The 19,751-nt window shown below is 37.0% G+C and overlaps 1 protein-coding gene across 1 annotated transcript in view; it reads left to right on the forward strand.

Annotated features, from left to right (window-relative positions):
- The window catches only part of LOC140143351 (NPC intracellular cholesterol transporter 1-like), a 35,076-nt gene extending 15,602 nt beyond the window's left edge, over positions 1 to 19,474 (forward strand). The window contains exons 5-19 of the mRNA XM_072165209.1: positions 1,037 to 1,212; positions 3,412 to 3,540; positions 4,457 to 4,639; positions 5,662 to 5,776; positions 7,344 to 7,471; positions 8,445 to 8,582; positions 10,910 to 10,999; positions 12,277 to 12,467; positions 13,215 to 13,463; positions 13,882 to 13,943; positions 15,380 to 15,530; positions 16,579 to 16,810; positions 17,555 to 17,668; positions 18,169 to 18,331; positions 19,059 to 19,474. Coding sequence (XP_072021310.1) covers positions 1,037 to 1,212; positions 3,412 to 3,540; positions 4,457 to 4,639; positions 5,662 to 5,776; positions 7,344 to 7,471; positions 8,445 to 8,582; positions 10,910 to 10,999; positions 12,277 to 12,467; positions 13,215 to 13,463; positions 13,882 to 13,943; positions 15,380 to 15,530; positions 16,579 to 16,810; positions 17,555 to 17,668; positions 18,169 to 18,331; positions 19,059 to 19,225 — 2,288 coding nt within the window. The 3' untranslated portion in view covers positions 19,226 to 19,474. The remainder of the gene's footprint in view (positions 1 to 1,036; positions 1,213 to 3,411; positions 3,541 to 4,456; positions 4,640 to 5,661; positions 5,777 to 7,343; positions 7,472 to 8,444; positions 8,583 to 10,909; positions 11,000 to 12,276; positions 12,468 to 13,214; positions 13,464 to 13,881; positions 13,944 to 15,379; positions 15,531 to 16,578; positions 16,811 to 17,554; positions 17,669 to 18,168; positions 18,332 to 19,058) is intronic.
- Positions 19,475 to 19,751: the final 277 nt, after the last annotated feature.

Below are 19,751 nucleotides of genomic sequence, written 5' to 3' on the forward strand. Positions count from 1 at the left end.
TTGTTCATCTCCTCTATGGAGATATTTTCCATGGCAGCCATCTATGATCATGCTTGAGGTTTCACCAAACAAACCATGGGTTTTGAGGTCTTATATTTTTTGCTGTATGTCAACAAAATCGATTAAATTTTCAGGATGATCTTATTTTCATGTTGTTATAAGCAAATATAATGTTCCAGAAAATGCTAGTTAATAAATACATTAAGAAAAAGTACCTTAAAGTTGCACTTTCTGTTAGTATTCCTTTTTGGACTTTAACTTTTTAACATGTTCTAGCAGCCCTATATAAAACCGTGACACTCGAAAGGCCATATCTTTGGAATCAAACGTCCGATTAAGATTATTTAAACGCCAAAATGTTTCTTTCATCAATTCCCAGCCAATAAGTTAGGTCTGAATCAATTTAAAAGTACTTCAATTTTTAGTGGACATGCCTAGTAATAGCTGCCATTTGCAATATTTCAATAAATGTACTTTTGATCCATAACACATGACGAATCCCAACTAGATGTAAAGGTGATGTCTTGGGTTAGCTTAACCCTAACCCAACTAGGTCTCACTAAAGCTCACTATTAAAACCACCCTGCGTGGCCTGTGTGCATGCATTCCACGTGACTTGATGACGCAATCAGCCCAAGTCATATATATCCAGGGAATCGTTGGCCGGGCCAACGTCACCTGTGTGGCTACATGCTGGAGATCTTCTGCGTAGTATGCGAGGGGTCCCAGGCTCGAATCCCGGGGGCGCCAAGTGACTTTTCTCCTCATCTTCTCTCCTTTTTCGTTTCTTCTTTCCCTTCCGATAGCAAAAAAAACACGGGTAGGGTTAGGGTTAAAGGCCATCAGGAAAGTAATACAGAACATGGAACAATTTACAATGAGGCGTTTTACATAGGGCAGCTATTACATTGTTCTGCACTTATGATGGTCTTGCACTCTGTCCATATTTAGCTCATGTTAGGGTTGATCGCTAGAATCAATCAGACGATTTCATAACATCTTTTACATTTTCACACACTTATTTTAACCTTCTTAGGTGAGAATTACAACAATGCCACTAGCCTAATCATCACTTTCCCCGTCAACAATTACAAGAAAGATGATAAAGAAAACGCAGCTGCGCTGGAAAGAGCTACCGTCTGGGAGAAAGGATTTCTAGAATTCATCCAAAACTACAGCAACCCTAATCTCACCATCGCCTACCAAGCAGAGGTAATAAGATAGGGATGTAGCAGTTGAAATCCATACACCCCATATGGAAGACATGACCATAAAGAGAGTCTCTGGCAATCACAACTTATGCCTTGTATAAGAAAAATAATTATCAAGTACAAATCACATGGTTTTATTTAAAACAAACTCATATTGACCATAAAAGTGAATCAAAACATCTCTCAACACGCGATATTCAAAACTCATGGGCACCAAAATTGTCTAGTGCAACGACGTCCCAGTATACAATGAAAGCTCACAACAATTAAGCACAAATAACCATGACGTCATTCCGCCAGACAGTCGGGCCCGGGAGTTTTGAATATCGCGTATTGAGAGATGGCTGTTTTTATCAATATGAGTAATTTTTAAATAAAACCATGTGATACGTGCGTGATAATTATTTTTCTAACATGTAAGGCATAATGTTGTGATTGCCGGAGACTTCCTTTAAAATCATCCACACAGGGAGCATGAGTTTCAAATGGCACATCTTCCATACAGGGTATATGGAATTCAACTGGAATTGCCCAATACTTGTTTAGAAGTTCTTACTTACTGTTGTTTATGAGTGATTCAACCCATGAATGAATGTTATTTTGCACTGTCAATTTATGGGCATCGGTTTTGTCTGGTGGCTGGCCAAATTTTGTTACATCTATAGACTATCCCCTTGTTCCAGTTTTTTTTTTTACTAGATCCTGAAATACTGAAGCCTTTTGTGTAATTAATAAGGTGGTTTCAAGTAGTCTTTCCTTCAAAATGGCTAATTAGCGCAGTGGATGAGGATTTAAATCTTTTAAAATTAAAACTTCATATGGATCGGTGGATATCACTTTTTAAAATTAATTAAACAGAAATTGTCCTATATTTGAAATGAAATTTCCAGTTACCGCACATCTATTTGTGTACACGTTCTTATGTGGACTAGAGTTCTGACATGGTAGTAGTTCTTTGTTGAAAGAACAACTATGCAACATATATTGTGTGTATGTAATAGGACGACTGAACTTGTCCTAGGAAGTGTCACATGTTCTGATAAAAGGGGATGACTGATTGTTTTCTGAGCTATTTTTGAGATAACGCACATTGTCAGTTCAGTGATAAACTAAGTAAACAAGATAAGTGGGCTAGTATTGATAAGCTAAGTAAACAATATCAGTGGGCCAGGATTGACCACATAGTAGAGTGTTGCAAAACACGGCCCTGATCTGGTGATGTTTTGTAATTTTCGTGGCTGAATTCCAAATAATATTGTGGCTTTCCAGATGGCCTAATAACCTGTATGATATAGTGTAACGTGTGCAATACTGCTTTTGTCACGAAATGTACAAAGTGATCATTGAGGAGGAAAAGTTGTAATGTAAAAAAAAAGAGAAATAATGAATTCATTCATTATTTGTGGACAGAATAACAAAGAGAAATACCCAATGAAAGAGTACTTACTCAAAATTGCCCCATATATAATGCTATAATGGAGAATCTGCCATATTGTTTTGTCGCTCATGAAGGGCAAAATTAATACTGCATCTCCAGCATTTTTTGTTGTTGTTGCAAAGACCTGAAATCAAACAATAATTTGCACATGTGTTACATGCAGAACATAATCAACTGCACACTTTGAATCGATGCTTGTCATGGGCATAGCGAAATAATCCTGAGGTACAGTATTTTGGTCGATCCTTCATGTAATTATTTTGTGTAAGCTAATCCTAACCCTAATCCTAACCCTAATCCTAACCCTAATCCTAACCCTAAACTAACCCTAGCCTTAACCCTAACCCTAATTTCGTGTAAAATTACATGAAGGAATAACCACTATTTCACCCTCCATGAGCTTCACATAAACATGACAGAGTCGGTACTCTTTTGGTTCTACCTCAATGGGAAAGCGAGTTAAATGGTATTGTATGTTGCTGGATCCTAATTAATCCCCCGCCCACCTAATGGGCTATTCCAGATGAAATCCATACACCCCTATGGACGATATGACCCTAATCTTCTACACAGGGGTGGGAATTTCAAATGTACCTACCTGAATGGGTGACTCAATTTGAAATCTATACCACCTGTGTGAGAGGTTAATGTCATGGCTTCCATTAGAGGGTGTAAGGATGTCAACTGGAATAGCCCAATGCAGGTTCTTTCTACCTTTAAAATAACTTCTTGGTCTGAATACCCTTTGTTGTATCATTGCAGAGATCAGTACAAGATGAAATCAACCGTGAGAGTTCCTCTGATATTTTCACCATCGCTGTCAGCTATTTACTTATGTTTGGGTACGTCACCATCGCGCTGGGACAGTTTGGCAGCTGTGATAGACTACTGGTAAGTAATATGAAGAGGCACTATTTCTATGCTTACTCAGAATAGAAAACTTGTTTTTTAGTGTCTGCTTATGAGGTTACATTGTAGATCAGCTCAACTAATCAGGTTTTGGGAACAAGGGGTAGTCAAGTCAAGTTGAAATACATTTTTGATATAAAGGCAGTATTAAAATATCTATTGTCTGTGTATTTCTTGTTGCTGCATTGATTCTGATAGGATGTGTACCTTGCCAACCGATTAACCTTTCATTTGGTCACCCTACTACCTGGTGAAAATGAAGTCCAAAATAGACCACACATGCTCTATTATAATAATCAGAATGGCAAATGAATGATAAATGCCCGTATTCCCGAAATGCATCCTTGACAAAGCGCCTACAGGAAGGCTACGGAACAGGATGCAGCAGAGGAGTACAATTTACCTGAGTATCTGAAATGGCACATTGTGTTCATTCAGTTGTTATTCTGATATTAAGTTTTTAGATATACCGTACTGACTCGAGTATAGTCCCACCCCGATTTTGGGTGAACATTTTTCAAAATTGGGGGGTGGGACTATACTCAAATTTAATTTATTTTTTTCGGCTTTAGAGTGTCCCTGCACCTAGACCTAAATGCTAGGATCATTCATGGTTGATTTAAAAAAAAAAAAAAAAAAAAAAATTGTAGGCCTATGTGTTTTGAATAAATTTGTAAATTTATTTATTTATTTTTTTTATTTTATGAAATTTTTCGGAAATTTGGGGGTGGGACTTTACTCGAAGGTGGGACTATACTCGCGTCAGTACACGGTATACATTGTACATTGCATTGAATTCTCTGTTTCTATTTCACCTTCTCTCTTCCGTTTGCTCACTCACACCCACACTCATAAACACACTCTTACACTAACATTTGTTTTGTTTTTCTCATTACAGATCGATTCCCACGTGACTCTAGGCCTAGCGGGCGTCATCATCGTGCTCTTATCTGTGTCTAGCTCCATCGGTATCATGGCATATTTGAAAGTACCAGCCACACTCATTGTCATTGAAGTGGTGCCTTTCTTAGTCCTGGCTGTTGGTGTGGATAATATCTTCATCTTGGTACAAAGATATCAGGTTAGAATTCTTGTTTTTCTTGGCATTTTTAAGGCTATGTGAATTTCCTTCTATGAGATAGCAGGTTGTCAGTAGAATGTAGGGGGCATGCCTGGAAAAAAAGGTGGAAAGTGGGGAGCTCCTTCCTGGGAAATTTGGAAGTTTGGAGGGAAATTAAGGTCCTTAAACAAAGAAATATGTTAGAATTTGGAGGGAATTTTGTCTTTTTGAAGGGAAATTTTGATCATCTTCCAGCGAAATTTTCAATTTTTCCAGCCCTAGTAGGGGGTGTGATATCACCGGCTTACTTTTCTTTGCCAGATTGACTGTGATAGACTATGTTGAGATTGACTATGTTTGAGACTGTTCAGGTCTACTTGGTATCATGCAGTGTTCAATTCTGTAAAAACTTCTGCAGTTGAAACTTTTGGTGAACCTGCCTGTAACTTTAGTAACAGCATAACAGCTGTTTTTATGGAAATTCTTGGGTATGTAATCCATACATTAAAAAGCAGGTCTTCAGTGCATTTAGTAATTTTTATTACAAAATAATTGGGAGGGGACTAATTTTGCACAAAAAAACTTTAGGCTCATATCCGGTACATATCTGGTATGCATCAAAGAAAAATCACCAAAAAACGGTAGTGCTTAACCCCCTGGACATCTAACAGCATTTCTGATTAGTTGATAACTTGAAATGCTTATTTCAATTGCCAATTATGACTTGGCTTTAAACTATTTATGGTCAAACTTGCATTTGCAGATGATCTTATTAATACCCTCCCTCCTTGATTGGTTCAAAATTGGTCACAATATTCATTTTGGCCAATCGGCAGGTAGTTCTCATGGGGTTAAGAGGTACACAATCACCCAAGGCAGAATAATGTACATAATGTAAGAGTTGTGCTGTTGTATATTCCTCTATGTCATTGTCACTAACATTGTTCTTGCATTTCCCAACAAGTTGCAAGTGTTTGTTCCTTGTATTCAGTTTTTTTCAGACATGCTAATATTTTACTCGCTGATTGTTTTTCCACTTGTAGCGTGACAGGAGATTACCATATGAGAACCGTGCCCAACACGTTGGCAGAGTTCTAGGTGATGTTGCTCCTAGCATGCTGTTAACCAGTCTCTCAGAATCAGTGGCCTTCTTTCTTGGTAAGACTACCCAATTTACATGGATATATTTGTATTCTACCCATTCCAGTAATAATGCAGTGTCTGCATTCAGGGCTCAAAGTACATTTTTGATTATGAGGGCTATTTTTAACGGATTTTACCAAAAGTAGATATCGTGTGTACATTTTACTTTGACAAACATTTTGCCACATGGGCTGTGTTGTGAAATGTGGGGCTAATTGCCCTGTAGCCCTGTGTGTTTTTACCCCTGTCTGCATTTGGTTTCACTTGGGACAGTGGTTCAAAGCACAATACACAGCCTCATCATCCCCACTTCTACACCATCAAAATGCAAGATTTTGGTATCAGTGGAAAGCCCATATTTTCTTATTGACCTTATGATATGCTTAATTATAGTTTGATCAGCTTTTAATCGGCGGGCATTGTTAGGTTTTTATCACTACGCTGAAAAGTAGACCCACATTATATAAATGTCATAGTTCACCTGTCTAGGCCTGTTATCGACTGTCGTATGTGTTGTATTATCGTCGATATGACCCTAAATCCGACATGTCAATATAAATTGTCATATCAAAAAGGAAAAAAAATGAAATTTCCATGCTATTTTGTCCGAATAAGATTAACGTATGATCATGTTTTCATCGTAAAGTCGAAAATTACCTCCTGAAATTGACCCGAGCCCAGAAGTAGAACGAGCCAGGAAGTATGTTTACACCGGAAGTTGGCAATCGTAACTCATATCAGTGTGATTTTAAGCTTATCTATCGACCTTTTTCCAGCATTTTTAAATCTCATTACGAGTTTCGACACGTGTCCATTGTCAGATTTTTTTTCCCGACGAAGTGTTGAATTGGAAATCATGTGTCGATAACATGCCTAGACCTGTTTGGTCCACTCTATTGTGCTTGTTAAAGAAAATCGACAACGTCGGACTTGAATGAACAATTTGTGATGCTTCTGGCAAGATGTCAGAAGACAATTCTCGAAATATAGATATTAATCTGCGATGTTATAAGGCACACCGAGGTGATCAAAGTATAGGGCTGAGCCTGAAAGATGTTTTGTTTGATTTAACCCATTTAATTTTTCACACAGTATGTAATGAGGCATTCAAATGCACATTTTTAGCTCTCACATCAAAACGGAGTGATATACCAGCATGAAACTTCATATGTGACACGATCTGGTCCATGGGGGCCAAAGGAGGCCTTTTTGAAAATTGAGTTACTGTAATTATTACATTATACATACAATAGGCTATCATTTACTGAAAACACCAAAGGCCTAGCATGCTTGGTTCCAAAGTTATGCTGTTTATTGATGTCTGTTTTCTTATTTATTTTATTGTTTTTTACTCCATATTTTTACCTTTATCTCAGTTTCAAATTTGCCGCCTTTGGCCCCCATGGACCAGATCGTGTCACATATATGGGTAATGGGGGTCAACTTAGTCATTAAGCCATGGTGAAAACCGGATGTGGTGATATTGGAACATTGTCCTTTAATGAAAACACTCTGTAATATGTTGAAATGGTTTTGTAAAAATACATAAGTTTATTTTGTTGTTATTTCTTGTGTGTTTTAGGTGCTTTATCCAACATGCCTGCTGTGAAGGCATTTTCCTTATATGCAGCTACTGCAGTCTTCATAGATTTCTTACTACAGATCTCATGTTTTGTAGCCGTACTCACACTGGATTCTGCCAGACAGGAGGTAAGCCCAATTAAGCAAACTGAGCCCCATAAATAGATGGGTAAAGGTCATCTCATATTAGTATTCAAGATTACATTTATTTGCATAATTCTTGTATGAAAAGTCCCAAAATATAACATCATGATTAACAAACGAAATATGGAGGAGATAGCCAAAAGGTCAAATGAGGCCAGAAGTCCCAGCGAGGGGAGTTTTTTGAGTGACATAATGTGCGTTTACACCCGATCACTCAATCGGGAAAACAACTTGCCTGTATATCAGAATTTGATAGTATGCCTAGTATCAAATTGCTACAAGTTGAACTCAACATCAACTTTGAAGCAAGACAAATCATGGCGCTAGAAATGACTGATGGGCGGTAGCGTTTGCAGAATCGCTAATAATATTTTATCACCATTCACCACCGATTTGTCTCTTGATCACTGTGATTGCTAGCATGGCACAGGTATTCTGAGCATGGTGGAGGGGGTAAGGCTTTGATTTTTAGTTCTCCTAAACTTACTTATGAGAGTGATACTGAACTCGCCTAGAATATTCAGAACTTAATAATGTTCAATTCAAGGGTAGATCTATGTCTGTGCCACAGAATTAGAGGAGAACCAGGACTCGACTGCCATCGTGATACAGGCATGGAGCAAAAATTGGGCGTATACGGTTTCCCTCTGAATGTGCTCGAGGCAATTATTGTCATGCAAGGGCGACATGGATGATGGGTGCATTTGAGAGACGCACTTGATGCAACCTGCATGCAATTCCAAGACATTTCGATATGATGCAGAATTGTTTTCATTCGTCTTCTCACACCATCGACAAGAACCCGAATACCCCCAATTTTCTCCCCATGGATGATGTGGCAGTATAGGAAGTCTGGTTCTCCTCTAAAAGTGATGGGTCAAATATATTAACCATAGTATCTTTCAGTGATCTTTTTTCTTCAATCAGTTACGATTTTGTTTTGATCATTAATTTTCAGAGCAATCGTTACGATGTGATGTGCTGCATCAGTGACAAGAAAGCAGGGCAACAGGACAAGAAACCAGGCATACTGTACCAATTATTTGAGAAATTTTATGCTCCAGCTATTATGTGGTTGCCTTTCAGGATATTTACTGTAAGTCTACAAAACTCATTGCATAATATGCTGTGTGATTTTAACCCACCCTTCTTATTTTGAACCTACGCTTTTTATGAAAACACCCTTTGTACTAAAAAGCCATAACCCAACCTTTTCATTTTCAGACTAAAAGTACTAAAATCCATGGACGGTGTGTCAACATGTGAAGTTTTAAGCTATAGAGGGCGGTAAATAGGCAAATCGGTATTTTATTCATCCAGCTAGCGATCGGCACACATTTTATTTTTCATGAACGCATTTTACCATAACACGCATAAAAGCGATACAACTCAAACCCACACATTTTCTAAGATTTGTGTAATTCATAACCCACACTTTCTAAGGCCGTATAAAATTAATATTTTGGTTCTCGTCCAGGGATTTTCATGAATTGATGAGGGAGGAGATGTTTTTTTTTTTTTTTTTTTTCAGTGTAAAATCAGCATTGTCTGTAGTTTTCGGTCTTTTCCAACAGTGCTCGAGGAAACGATGAGGCACTTTTCTTTTTTTTTTTTTTTTTTGTGAGATTCTGAGGGATAAACCCCTAGAGTACCAGAAAAAGACTTGGAAGTGGTCCTTGTTCGCTAATAAACTTATTTATATGTATGAAGATTTCATAAATCATTCCAAAGTCTAAAATAATTGAAAAATCTAAAAAAAAAAAAAAAATCTGACAAATCCCAGAAATTGAGGAGGAGGGGCGAGAACCAAAACATTAATTTTATACGGCCTAAAGCGTAGGTTGTACACTATGCATTGTCAGATTTCGATGTTATTATATTAGTTCAGTTTTGTGCCAATTCTGTAGTCTTACTGCATGTCTGATGCGCAAAATTATTCTCTGATTTTCAAATTCATACACTTATGCGATTTTGAAGTTTTGGGGGAATAATGCAAGGTGTTTATTATGCAAAATGTGCGTCAAGTATGCAGTAAATGCAGGATTGTCACCAGCACAAATTTAGTGCCGGCTAATTTACATACAAGAAAGCACATGTCTGTGACATGTGTTAGGGCAATGGCCACCATGAATGATCAAGTGTATGTGCCCATCCACCACAAACTGGTCGTAAAGTCGGCATTTTCCAGTAATTGGATTTCTATGTTGAATATACTAGGAATTTGACCTTTGATGAACTATAACTTCACATCCAGGTGTCTGATGAAGCTGGTTGAGGTGTCATTTTGAAGCTGAAAGTGAATTCTTTCAAAATCTGCATTAAACAGAAAATGATCTAGAGCCGACTTTACTACCACTGTTTGGTAGACCAGATTTAATTAAATCTAAATTTCAACATATCCAGATGAATGAGAGTGTACATATAATGGTAGACTAGTTTGCGTCTGACGTCACTGTCAAACAAATTCTCTACGATCCTTGATTGGCTAATAATAGCGCGTATAAAGGAAGGTCGATTCATCTGGCTGGTGCCGATCGGAGAAAAGGAATAGCAGTGAATGGCGAAAAATACGTACTCTTACAAGGCAAAAAGCAACTTTTCTAGGCATTGTGGACATGGTGCCTTCGCCAAAAAAAGTTTCCTACTATTAAGACCTAACTTTTGAGATGGTTTGTATGTTAAAATGTGCAAAATTAACAATAAGGCGCCCGGTTTTACCGCCGTGTTCAGCAACTCATATCATCACGACACTTGTAAACAAACCGTGCTCGGAGTTTGATTGACAGATGACGTCAGACGCAAACTAGTCTTTTTATCTTTGTCTACCATTATAGTTTGACTTGTGCATTTGGTTTGGCGGAATATTTGAAAAATACAACATTTGAACAGAATCTGTGTTCAACTCAACATGAAATGTTTACTTTTAGATCTGTATGACAATAAATGGGCTATTCCAGTTGAAATCCACACTCCCCTGTTGAAGATTTTGCAAATATCTTCCACAGGGGGAGTATGTTATTCAAGTGTAATTGGTCAGAGTTAATCATTTTGAAACCCATACTCCCCCTGTATTATGGTTTTACCTATATCTTCCACAACTGTAGTGAGTATTTCAAATGGAAGTTACCCAATTGTGTATTCTATTCAAAACTTATACTCCCTCTGTGGATGACTTTAGTTAAATCTTCCACAGGGGTAGTGTGGACTTTAAATGGGGTAGTGTGGACTTTAAATGGGGTAGTGTGGACTTTAAATGGAATAGCCCAATACATGCAAACATGAAAATCTTTGTGATCATTGGAAATGAGGTTGTGCTACAAAAAGTTGAGTAGTGTCGGTAGTTTTGAAAGATTTTAGCAGTGAATAGCAGTACATTAGCTTATCAATTATTCTTTTCTGATCTGTATTTTTTTCCTCCACCAGATCATTGTGTTTTCCTTGATGGCATTCACCAGTGGTGCCATGATGGCTCATATCAGTGTGGGATTAGACCAGAAACTTTCTATGCCCCAGGTAAGTCTGATAATAATGGTATAACAACAGCTGTTAATTATCATTGCTTGATAAAACAGGATGTTTTCAATGATCATGTGGCACAGTGGTTACGTTAGTTTCATTATTATGTCTTCAGAATCTGGGCTCCTATACTTTGTACATAACCTGGCTGTCTGATCAATTTGTGTATCGGTCACCTGGAGCTACAGGGTTTTTTCATATCTGTAGCCTCTTCATAGAGTACATAGTTCATATACTTTATGTGTAAAAAGTCTCTTTTGGTGTGATTTTTTTTGTAAATGTGACAAGCCATGACCAAAAAATATCACATTTTTGACCAAAAATCACATTTTTGACCAAAAATCAAATTTTCACCAAAAAATACATTTTTGACCAAAAAACACATTTTTGACCAAAAATCACATTTTTGTCCAAAAATCACATTTTTCACCAAATATCACATTTTTGACCAAAAATCATATTTTTGACTAAAAATCATGTCAAGAATCATTTTTGACCAAGAGTCGCATTTTTGGCCAAAAATCACATTTTTGACCAAAAATCATGTTTTTTTTACTAAAAATCATGTTTTTGACCAAAAAAAGATTCTGAAGACATAATAATGATAAAATTGACGGATAATTTAGCATGATACCTGAATTTATCAGTCTCGCTAGAGTTTTCAAATATCACGCTCGACTTCGTCTCGCATGATATTTGAAAACTCTAGCTCGACCGATAAATTCAGGTATCACACTCAATCCGTCCAATTTTATATCAGTATCGGGTTTTATTTCATCCGGTATCAAACATTACAAATAAGATACGATACAAATAGTGATTAATTATAAATTGTGATGGAGTGGATGGGGATCATACTAAACGTACAGCATGATGTTATGGCACGCTTTAGTTATAGTTTAACTATATGGGTACAATAATGACAAATTAAATGCAAAAACTAAAATAAATTTAGTTGATAGCATCTATAGCCATGATAAGTGTGCCTAAAGCAGCCAATTATGGAAGAAATGAACTGGTTTTGATAAACATTATAATAACAGGGTACTTGACTATACTGTGGTTCACCTCAAGTTTGGTAGTGATGTCAAATATGCTTTTCACAGTTGCGCTGCAAGTGTGCCTATACAAATGCCTTTCTACACACTCTGTGCGATTTACTTGAAGCGGAACCAGTATAGGTAAAAGGCCCGTTACAAATTAAAATATTGTATGTGTGCAATGTCTTGTTTCTCAAGATGTGCTTCTTATTATCATATTGTTCTTAACAACAGGATTCGTACATGATCAATTACTTCAACAATCTGTCAACATATCTGAATGTGGGACCACCTGTTTACTTTGTGGTGCGGGACGGTTATGATTACACCGTGGAATCGGAACAGAACATGATTTGTGGAGGGGCAGGGTGTAATGTTGACTCCCTTTCATCTCAGATTTATCATGCTGCACAATTAGCTCCATAGTAAGTACACAAGGAGGAGTATTAGCACATTTTTACTTTGGCAAAACACAGTTTGCCGTTCTGCCAACAACTCGCCTGTACACATTATGCTCTCTAAAACCTAGGATACTTGTGGCCATCATAGGGCAAGTTTTGGTATCCTGTTGAATAATAATAGTAAAGGCAGTTTTTATTAAGCTGGATAACAGGTCTACCTGTCTGATACAGTAAAAGTTTTCAGTAGTAACATACTATTATGTCAGAAACCACAGAATTAGAGAATGAGAACCTGGACTCGACCGCAATCTTAATACCGGCATGGAGGAAAAATTGGGGGTATTCGGTTTCTCGAGAATGCTCTCGAGGAATTCGTTGTCATGCAAGTGCGACATCGCATACTAAGCGTAATTTGACACACAGAATTGTTTTCGTTCGTTTCCGTGCACCGTCTGCAAGATTTAAATTTTAAAAAAACACAGAAACTCCCCATAGCTGACGTCGCAATTTGTACGTGGCGGTATAGGGAGTCCCGGTTCTTCTGTAATTCTGTGTCAGAAGCACATCAATTTCAGATGTTATGCCAGAAGTAATCATGAGACCATCATGATCTGTTCAGTGTTTGTGATTACTAAAATATCCATATGCTGCACAGTTTGTGAAATACAGTTCTGAAGGTGGTAGGTTCAGGTTCACACCTAAAATAGCTAGACTTTTAGCTCCAGATTTAAATATTGAATGAGAAAACTTCTTTTTTTCTAACTTTCCCAGTACAAGAGTAGCTCATCCAGCTTCCTCATGGATAGACGACTTCTTTGACTGGGCCACCCCAGGAGGTGGTATAACATGCTGTCGAATCTACAACAATACTCAAGAATTCTGTCCGGCTACTGTCCAGAATGATTCCTGCTCAGCCTGTAGGCCATCCGAAGAGAAGTATGACAGACCAACACCTGAGGAATTTGAAGAATTTTTGCCATTTTTCCTGGAGGATAATCCAGGGATACAGTGCAGTAAAGGGTGAGAGAACAACTTCATAGCTTATTTTTTGTTTGAAAACCTAAAATGGGTCATATTTTATTAGAAAATCTTCATGTAGGAATTATTAGTATGATCATTGAGTTTATAAAACAGTTTTTCCCCGTTTTTTCACAAATTTTATTTTCACACATACTTTTTTTGGCGTGACCTATATTGAATACGGTCATTGATAACGTAAGATTTCCAGAAAATTATAATTAACTCTACACTTTTTTCATACTGTCAATAACACTTCTGTTGCCAAAGTGTATAGCATAAGCAGGCAGTCGCGAAAGTAGTCGAGACTTGAAGTTCGAGAACCGCTTTGTTGTCGTTACCCCTGTTAAATTTTGACCAAGGAGATCACTTGCAGCACGTTTTAAAATAGGTGGAATTGTTTTTTTTTCTTTAATTGCAGAGGCCATGCAGCATATGGAAGTGCAGTCACATTTACAAATGAAAACAAAACTAAAGTGGGAGGTAAGACTTGTTCATCAAATAATTGTAATGTGTTTGCTATATACTTATGTTTCTTTTAGGTGTAAAGTACCATGTTTCGGTATAAATTTTATGCATTGTCAATGTCAGAAAATATCTATCTTTCTGGTCATTGGAGATGTTTTTTTTGTTTAATCAGGAACTTTCATGAGTGAATATAACTGCCCTGATGATTGTCTTTTGTTAATCCCCTGGACACTACTGGTCATCTAACAGCATTTCTGATTGGTTGATAACTTGAAATGCTCATTGCAATGGCCAATTATGACTAGGCTTTAAACTATTTATGGTCAAACTTGCATTTGTAGATGATCTTATTAATACCCTTCTTGTTTGGTTCAAAATTGGACACAATATTCATTTTGGCCAATCAGCAGGTAGTTCTCATATGGGGTTAAAGAAAAAAATTCTAACCAAAGAGTGTGGATTCCTATTTGTTTATTTGTTGCTAGTGGAAGGCAAACTTTTGTACTTCAGAATTACTTCACCATGCATCCAACAAAACATTGATTTTAAGTGCATGATTGTTTGCATTCAACGTATAATTCATTGTTCCAATAGCACACACAAATTGTCATTTCAGGCTTTTGCAGATGTATTCTGGCACTATTTTGGTCTCTGTGCATGATAAACCAAGATGACGTTTTTTTGGGCTTGAATAAACAGATATGAAAATTTGAGAGAAAAAATTAGGACTCAGCGGGGATTGAACCGGTCGCCGGATTACCAGTCCAGAATATTTTAAAACCACTTCACTACCCGAGTTCGTAGTTGGTACTCGGGCAATCTCAACTCAAATCCACATGATAACTCTCTCACTGTGTCGGCCAATTATAATATTAATTAATGAAGAAGGAGGCAGCCTATATGTTCCAACCCAGCAGGGCGTAAGACGATGTGAGACACAATCAACATATGCGAGGATCGGAAATTAACTTAACTTGCAAGGCCGAGAAATTGTGCTTTAAACAGGGGTGTGAAATCTCCTCTTTTAAGCTGAATTCCTCTTTTTTTTGGCAATTTCTTTGAGGCAAAATGTTAGCTTTTTATTTCATTTTCAGCCCATTTTGAGCATATTTCAGTGCTTTTCCTCTCTTTTTGAACAAAGTTCCTCTTTCTTCAATAGAGGCACTCACACCCCTGTTTAAATGACGTTTTTTTGGCTCAAGCAAGCTGACATATGAAAATTTTGAGAGAGAAAAAATCAGGACTTAGCGGGGATTGAACCCCAATCGCTGGATTACCGGTTCAGAGTCTTGCCAAGATAGCAGATTTACCATAGCTTTATGCACCGTACCAAGGTCTCTGTGGCCCTTACTGATACATGCCAAGAAGCTAATGTAATTTATCCAGAATATTTTCTATTTCGCAAAGTCATTAATAATCTCCTACATGTTTTTTGCTACTTTGATTCACAGCAACATACTTCATGACATACCACACTGTACTGAAGAATTCCTCAGATTACATCGCAGCGTTGGAGCAAGGACGTAAAGTTAGCCATAACATATCCAGTATGATCACTGGTACAACACAACTTGATGAAGAATTTAATGTCTTCACATACAGGTAAAGCTTAAATCAATGTGTGAAGCTAATTGAGCTATTCCAGTTGAAATCCATACACCCCCTATGGAAGACATTGCCTTAATCTCCCACACAGGGAGTGTAGATTTCAGATGGAGTCACCCATTCAGGTAACCACATTTAAAATTCACACTCCCTGTGTTGGAGATGAAGATCATGTCTTCTATATGGGGTGTATGAAATTAAAACAGGAATAGCCCATTTTTTGTGTAAGCTTGGTTTTTGCCTGAAATTTATGTAAAGCAGGTAGCACTGTAAACAAAAACTCTGCAAAAAAGAGTAAAATGATTTTGCTCAAATACTTTAGAATGCAAATTGAAAGAAAAAGTGTCAATGCTCAAGTTACCAACAGTAATAATGGTTAATATTGTTTTTGTAATAAATGCATTTAATGAGAAAATACTGTTAGGAAATTGAAAAATCCTACAATAGCCACCGTTCAGGGGTCTATTTAGAAAATCAAACGAATATACACAAATAAGCTTTATTCCTAAAAGAAGGCTGTAAAAAGTACATGCAGAGAGGAAATTTCACATGCACAGGCAATGTTGCATGCACTGGTGCATGTGTGAACGTGGTACATTGAGCACTGCCACCGTTATACACGACCATTATTATGTTTTGATGAATCCAAGTGTGTGAAAATATTGGATCCAAAACATAATAATGATAAAATTGGATGCTTTCCATCCAATATTTATTGGTCTACGTCTTGTCCAATATTTTAAAACTCATAGCTCGACCAATAAATATGGGCTCAATCGATCCAATTTTATAGCAGTATCTAGTTTGATGTGTTTCTTGTGTTTTGCCTTTTTCTGTGACCAAAGTGTGTCACAGTGGACAAAAAATGTAGAAAAGCCCCAACAACGCGAATAATTAACACAGAAAATTGCAGCAGAGGGTGAAAAGTTGTTGCAATGGAAAGATGAACACTAAAATGTCGGACAAATATGCTAACCCTAAAAAGAATTTTATTTATTTAATGTGTGTATAATATTATTTCTCACTTGTTCTCTTTCCAATTCAGTTTATTCTATGTATATTATGAGCAGTACACAACAATAGTGAGGGACTCAGTGATGAATCTTGGCATCGCATTGGGAGCCATCTTCCTCATCTCCTTTGTGTTGTTAGCGTTTGACTTCTTCACGTCCGTCTTCATCGTCGGTACCATAGCTATGATCACCTTGGATCTTATTGGGCTTATGTACCTATGGGGGATCATGCTTAATGCTATCTCATTAGTCAATCTAATCATGGTGAGTTTCTTGATTGGGTGCGTCTGTAAGGCCTGTAAAAGTTGACATTTTGCGCATGTTTGGGCTCTTACAAAGTTGAAAATGGACGAATATGCGTATTTAGCGGTTAGTGAAGTTGGCTGTAAACTTTGTAACTGGCGACATTTTAGAAATAGGCACAGATGCTTGAAATTGTCATAGCGTGAAATGGAATTGCACTTTCACAAAATGTTGGGGTGGTGGGGGGGGGGGGGGCTGTCAAAGCTCCTTGGCCCTTTTTTGCCAATGTAGCTTGTGTACTGCTTATGTACTGCGTGAATAGGGCAGTAGGGTTCTATGCTATGGAATACCATTTGTTGGACAAGCCGGGTAGTATCATATGAACCGGATGAGGCCTGGTTGTTTTTACACTGTAAAGTAGGCAATTGCAATGGTACTCTGCGGAGAACAGTAGGATTACCATATTCCGTGCATCTCATTGGCATGGCAGGTCAAACCATGTACAGGTGTTGTGTACAGGGTAACTGCTCCGTAGGTTGCCAACTTTGTGAACATCACAAGACATAATCAAGGCATAATTTACCAGGAATCAAAAGTAGTGCTTGTACATAAAAAGTATTAGATTTCTATCATCTTGTAAACGCCGCTTTGAAGAGTAATTCTCTTAGCTGTGAATGGTATGTTTAGTTTTTATATAAAAAGAAAATTAAACATTAATAATGAAATAAAACCTAACACAATTTTTTGCTTTTTCTTTCTTTGCAGTCTGTCGGTATATCTGTTGAATTCTGCTCCCATATAGCACGTGCCTTTGCTGTCAGTACCAAAAACACTAGAGTAGAGCGAGCCAAAGATGCCATCACACACATGGGAAGCTCTGTAAGTACACTGCTGTATTAAAGCATTCAATGAAATCATTGCCTATCATTTTTATCCCCCTCCCTGGGGGGCCCGGGGGTTTAGCCAAGAAAAAGGATTTTATGATGGCGTAGTCCTGATATGTGCATCTTACAAATGTATTTATTAATCTTCAATAATTTTGTTTATCAAATATTATTTAATACTAACTTTTTTTGTAAAGGGTGCCACAACAACAACACACTCTGCGTTCAGTGGCATCCTCATCATTTTCACCATTTTGTACGATGTTTGTAAAAGCTTTTTTATATTGTAATTATTTGTATGGATGGAATTTGATGAAATAAAACTGAATTGAATTGAACTATGTGTGCGCAAAATGGTATAGTAATCAGGGTTCAAAATAAGAGTTTGGATTGTCACATATGGGAGACCAAAAGAGCGTACCGACAAATGCTCTTAGTCTACAATCCGTTACTTATTATTATTATTGTTCTTCCTGTCATTCTTGCTCTATACAGGTTTTAAGTGGCATCACATTCACCAAAATAACTGGCATCATTGTCTTAGCATTTTCCAAGTCTCAACTCTTCCAAGTATTCTACTTTAGAATGTATCTTGGCATTGTCTTCTTTGGGGCGCTGCATGGGCTTGTATTTCTACCAGTATTGCTGAGTTTTATAGGTAAGCTTAATTTAGATCACTACAGGTAAATTAAGTAATTCTTGGCCAAGTTCGAACAATCAGAATGCTAGTAGCTCCGGGATAAACACACTTGTACATAGCGTGGTACAGAAGAAAGCATGCACGTGCCTTGCGTATTTAATACGCTACATGGATGCAACAGATACATTCGAGCTTGGCAAAGAATTACTTAATTTACCTGTAGTTGGTTTCATGAATAACATAATCGCTGAATTAATTTACCCACTGGGTGATGAGTGCTTCTAAAACTAGCTCAGTCTAGCGCCCCCATGTTATTTGCTCATTTATTTTTTGACAGTTTCATCTATCATGATGGTCAATAGACATCTTCAGAATGATGGTTGATCCTCACTTCCTTTGAGGACACGATAGACTTAACAGTCAATCATGAGTAAAATTCTGGTTTTGTGCGGAAGAATAGCTTTTTTTTTGTACTATTTACTTCTGACCTTCTTAAATGCAACCGATAGATTGCAACTCAATTCACTTGTAGGAAAGTGTGTAGTACGCCATAAAATCTATTACTTTGAGGTGATACTTTTAAAATAAGTATTACCTCAAATTGAGAAGCTAAACAACATTTATGGGCTAATATGTTATGATCTATAGTATCAAAAGCCTTTGAAATGTCTAAAAATACTCCAATAGTAGTTTGATGCTTTTCAATTGTAACTCAATTACCCTTGTCTTATTTTGCACCTGCCAGGTCCTGGAGTAAATAAAGCCAAGGCATATGAAGAACAAGATAGAGCACCATTAATAGAAGACTCAGAATCGTCAGATATTAGGTCCAAACCAGATTCATTACAGTCGCCTACAGACGGAGATCCTAATATTCCAAGGAGAGATATACAGGGCTATTATTATGCTTGATTCGAGCATATGTACATAGATATATTAGCTATTCAATTGTGATGCATCATATCAAAAGGTCCCTTAAGTTAGACAAACCTGTATTAAGATATAGGTAATATAAACTTGCCAAATATAAACAAAATAAGAAAAAAAATGTTAAACACTTTTATTCATATTTTCAAAAGTATCACATTAAATTTATAAACCAATGTATCATTTTAAAACTTGGTCTTTATTCTTTCAAGTAAAGATAAAAGCTCAATACTTTTCAGGCATGAGAATTTTCAGTTTAAAAACTGAATTCAGTTTTTTTTATAGTCAAAATTTCCGCAACTTTATTTAATTTCAGCCTGTTTTTGGTACTTTTTGCCCAATTTCACGCGCATTTTCAGTTTTTTCAGTTTTTTTTAGGAAAGTGCAGTCTCATGCCTGACTTTTAAAGAGACCCATAAGGTACCTTTTAATTTGATGTGTCACAATTTTATTAGTAGTTTTATTTTTTGAATGCAAGTGTTTGTGTGTACGAATGTAGGTGTACATATGT

This window comes from Amphiura filiformis, unplaced genomic scaffold (assembly GCF_039555335.1).
Source record: "Amphiura filiformis unplaced genomic scaffold, Afil_fr2py scaffold_21, whole genome shotgun sequence".
NCBI classification, from domain to species: Eukaryota; Metazoa; Echinodermata; class Ophiuroidea; order Amphilepidida; family Amphiuridae; genus Amphiura; species Amphiura filiformis.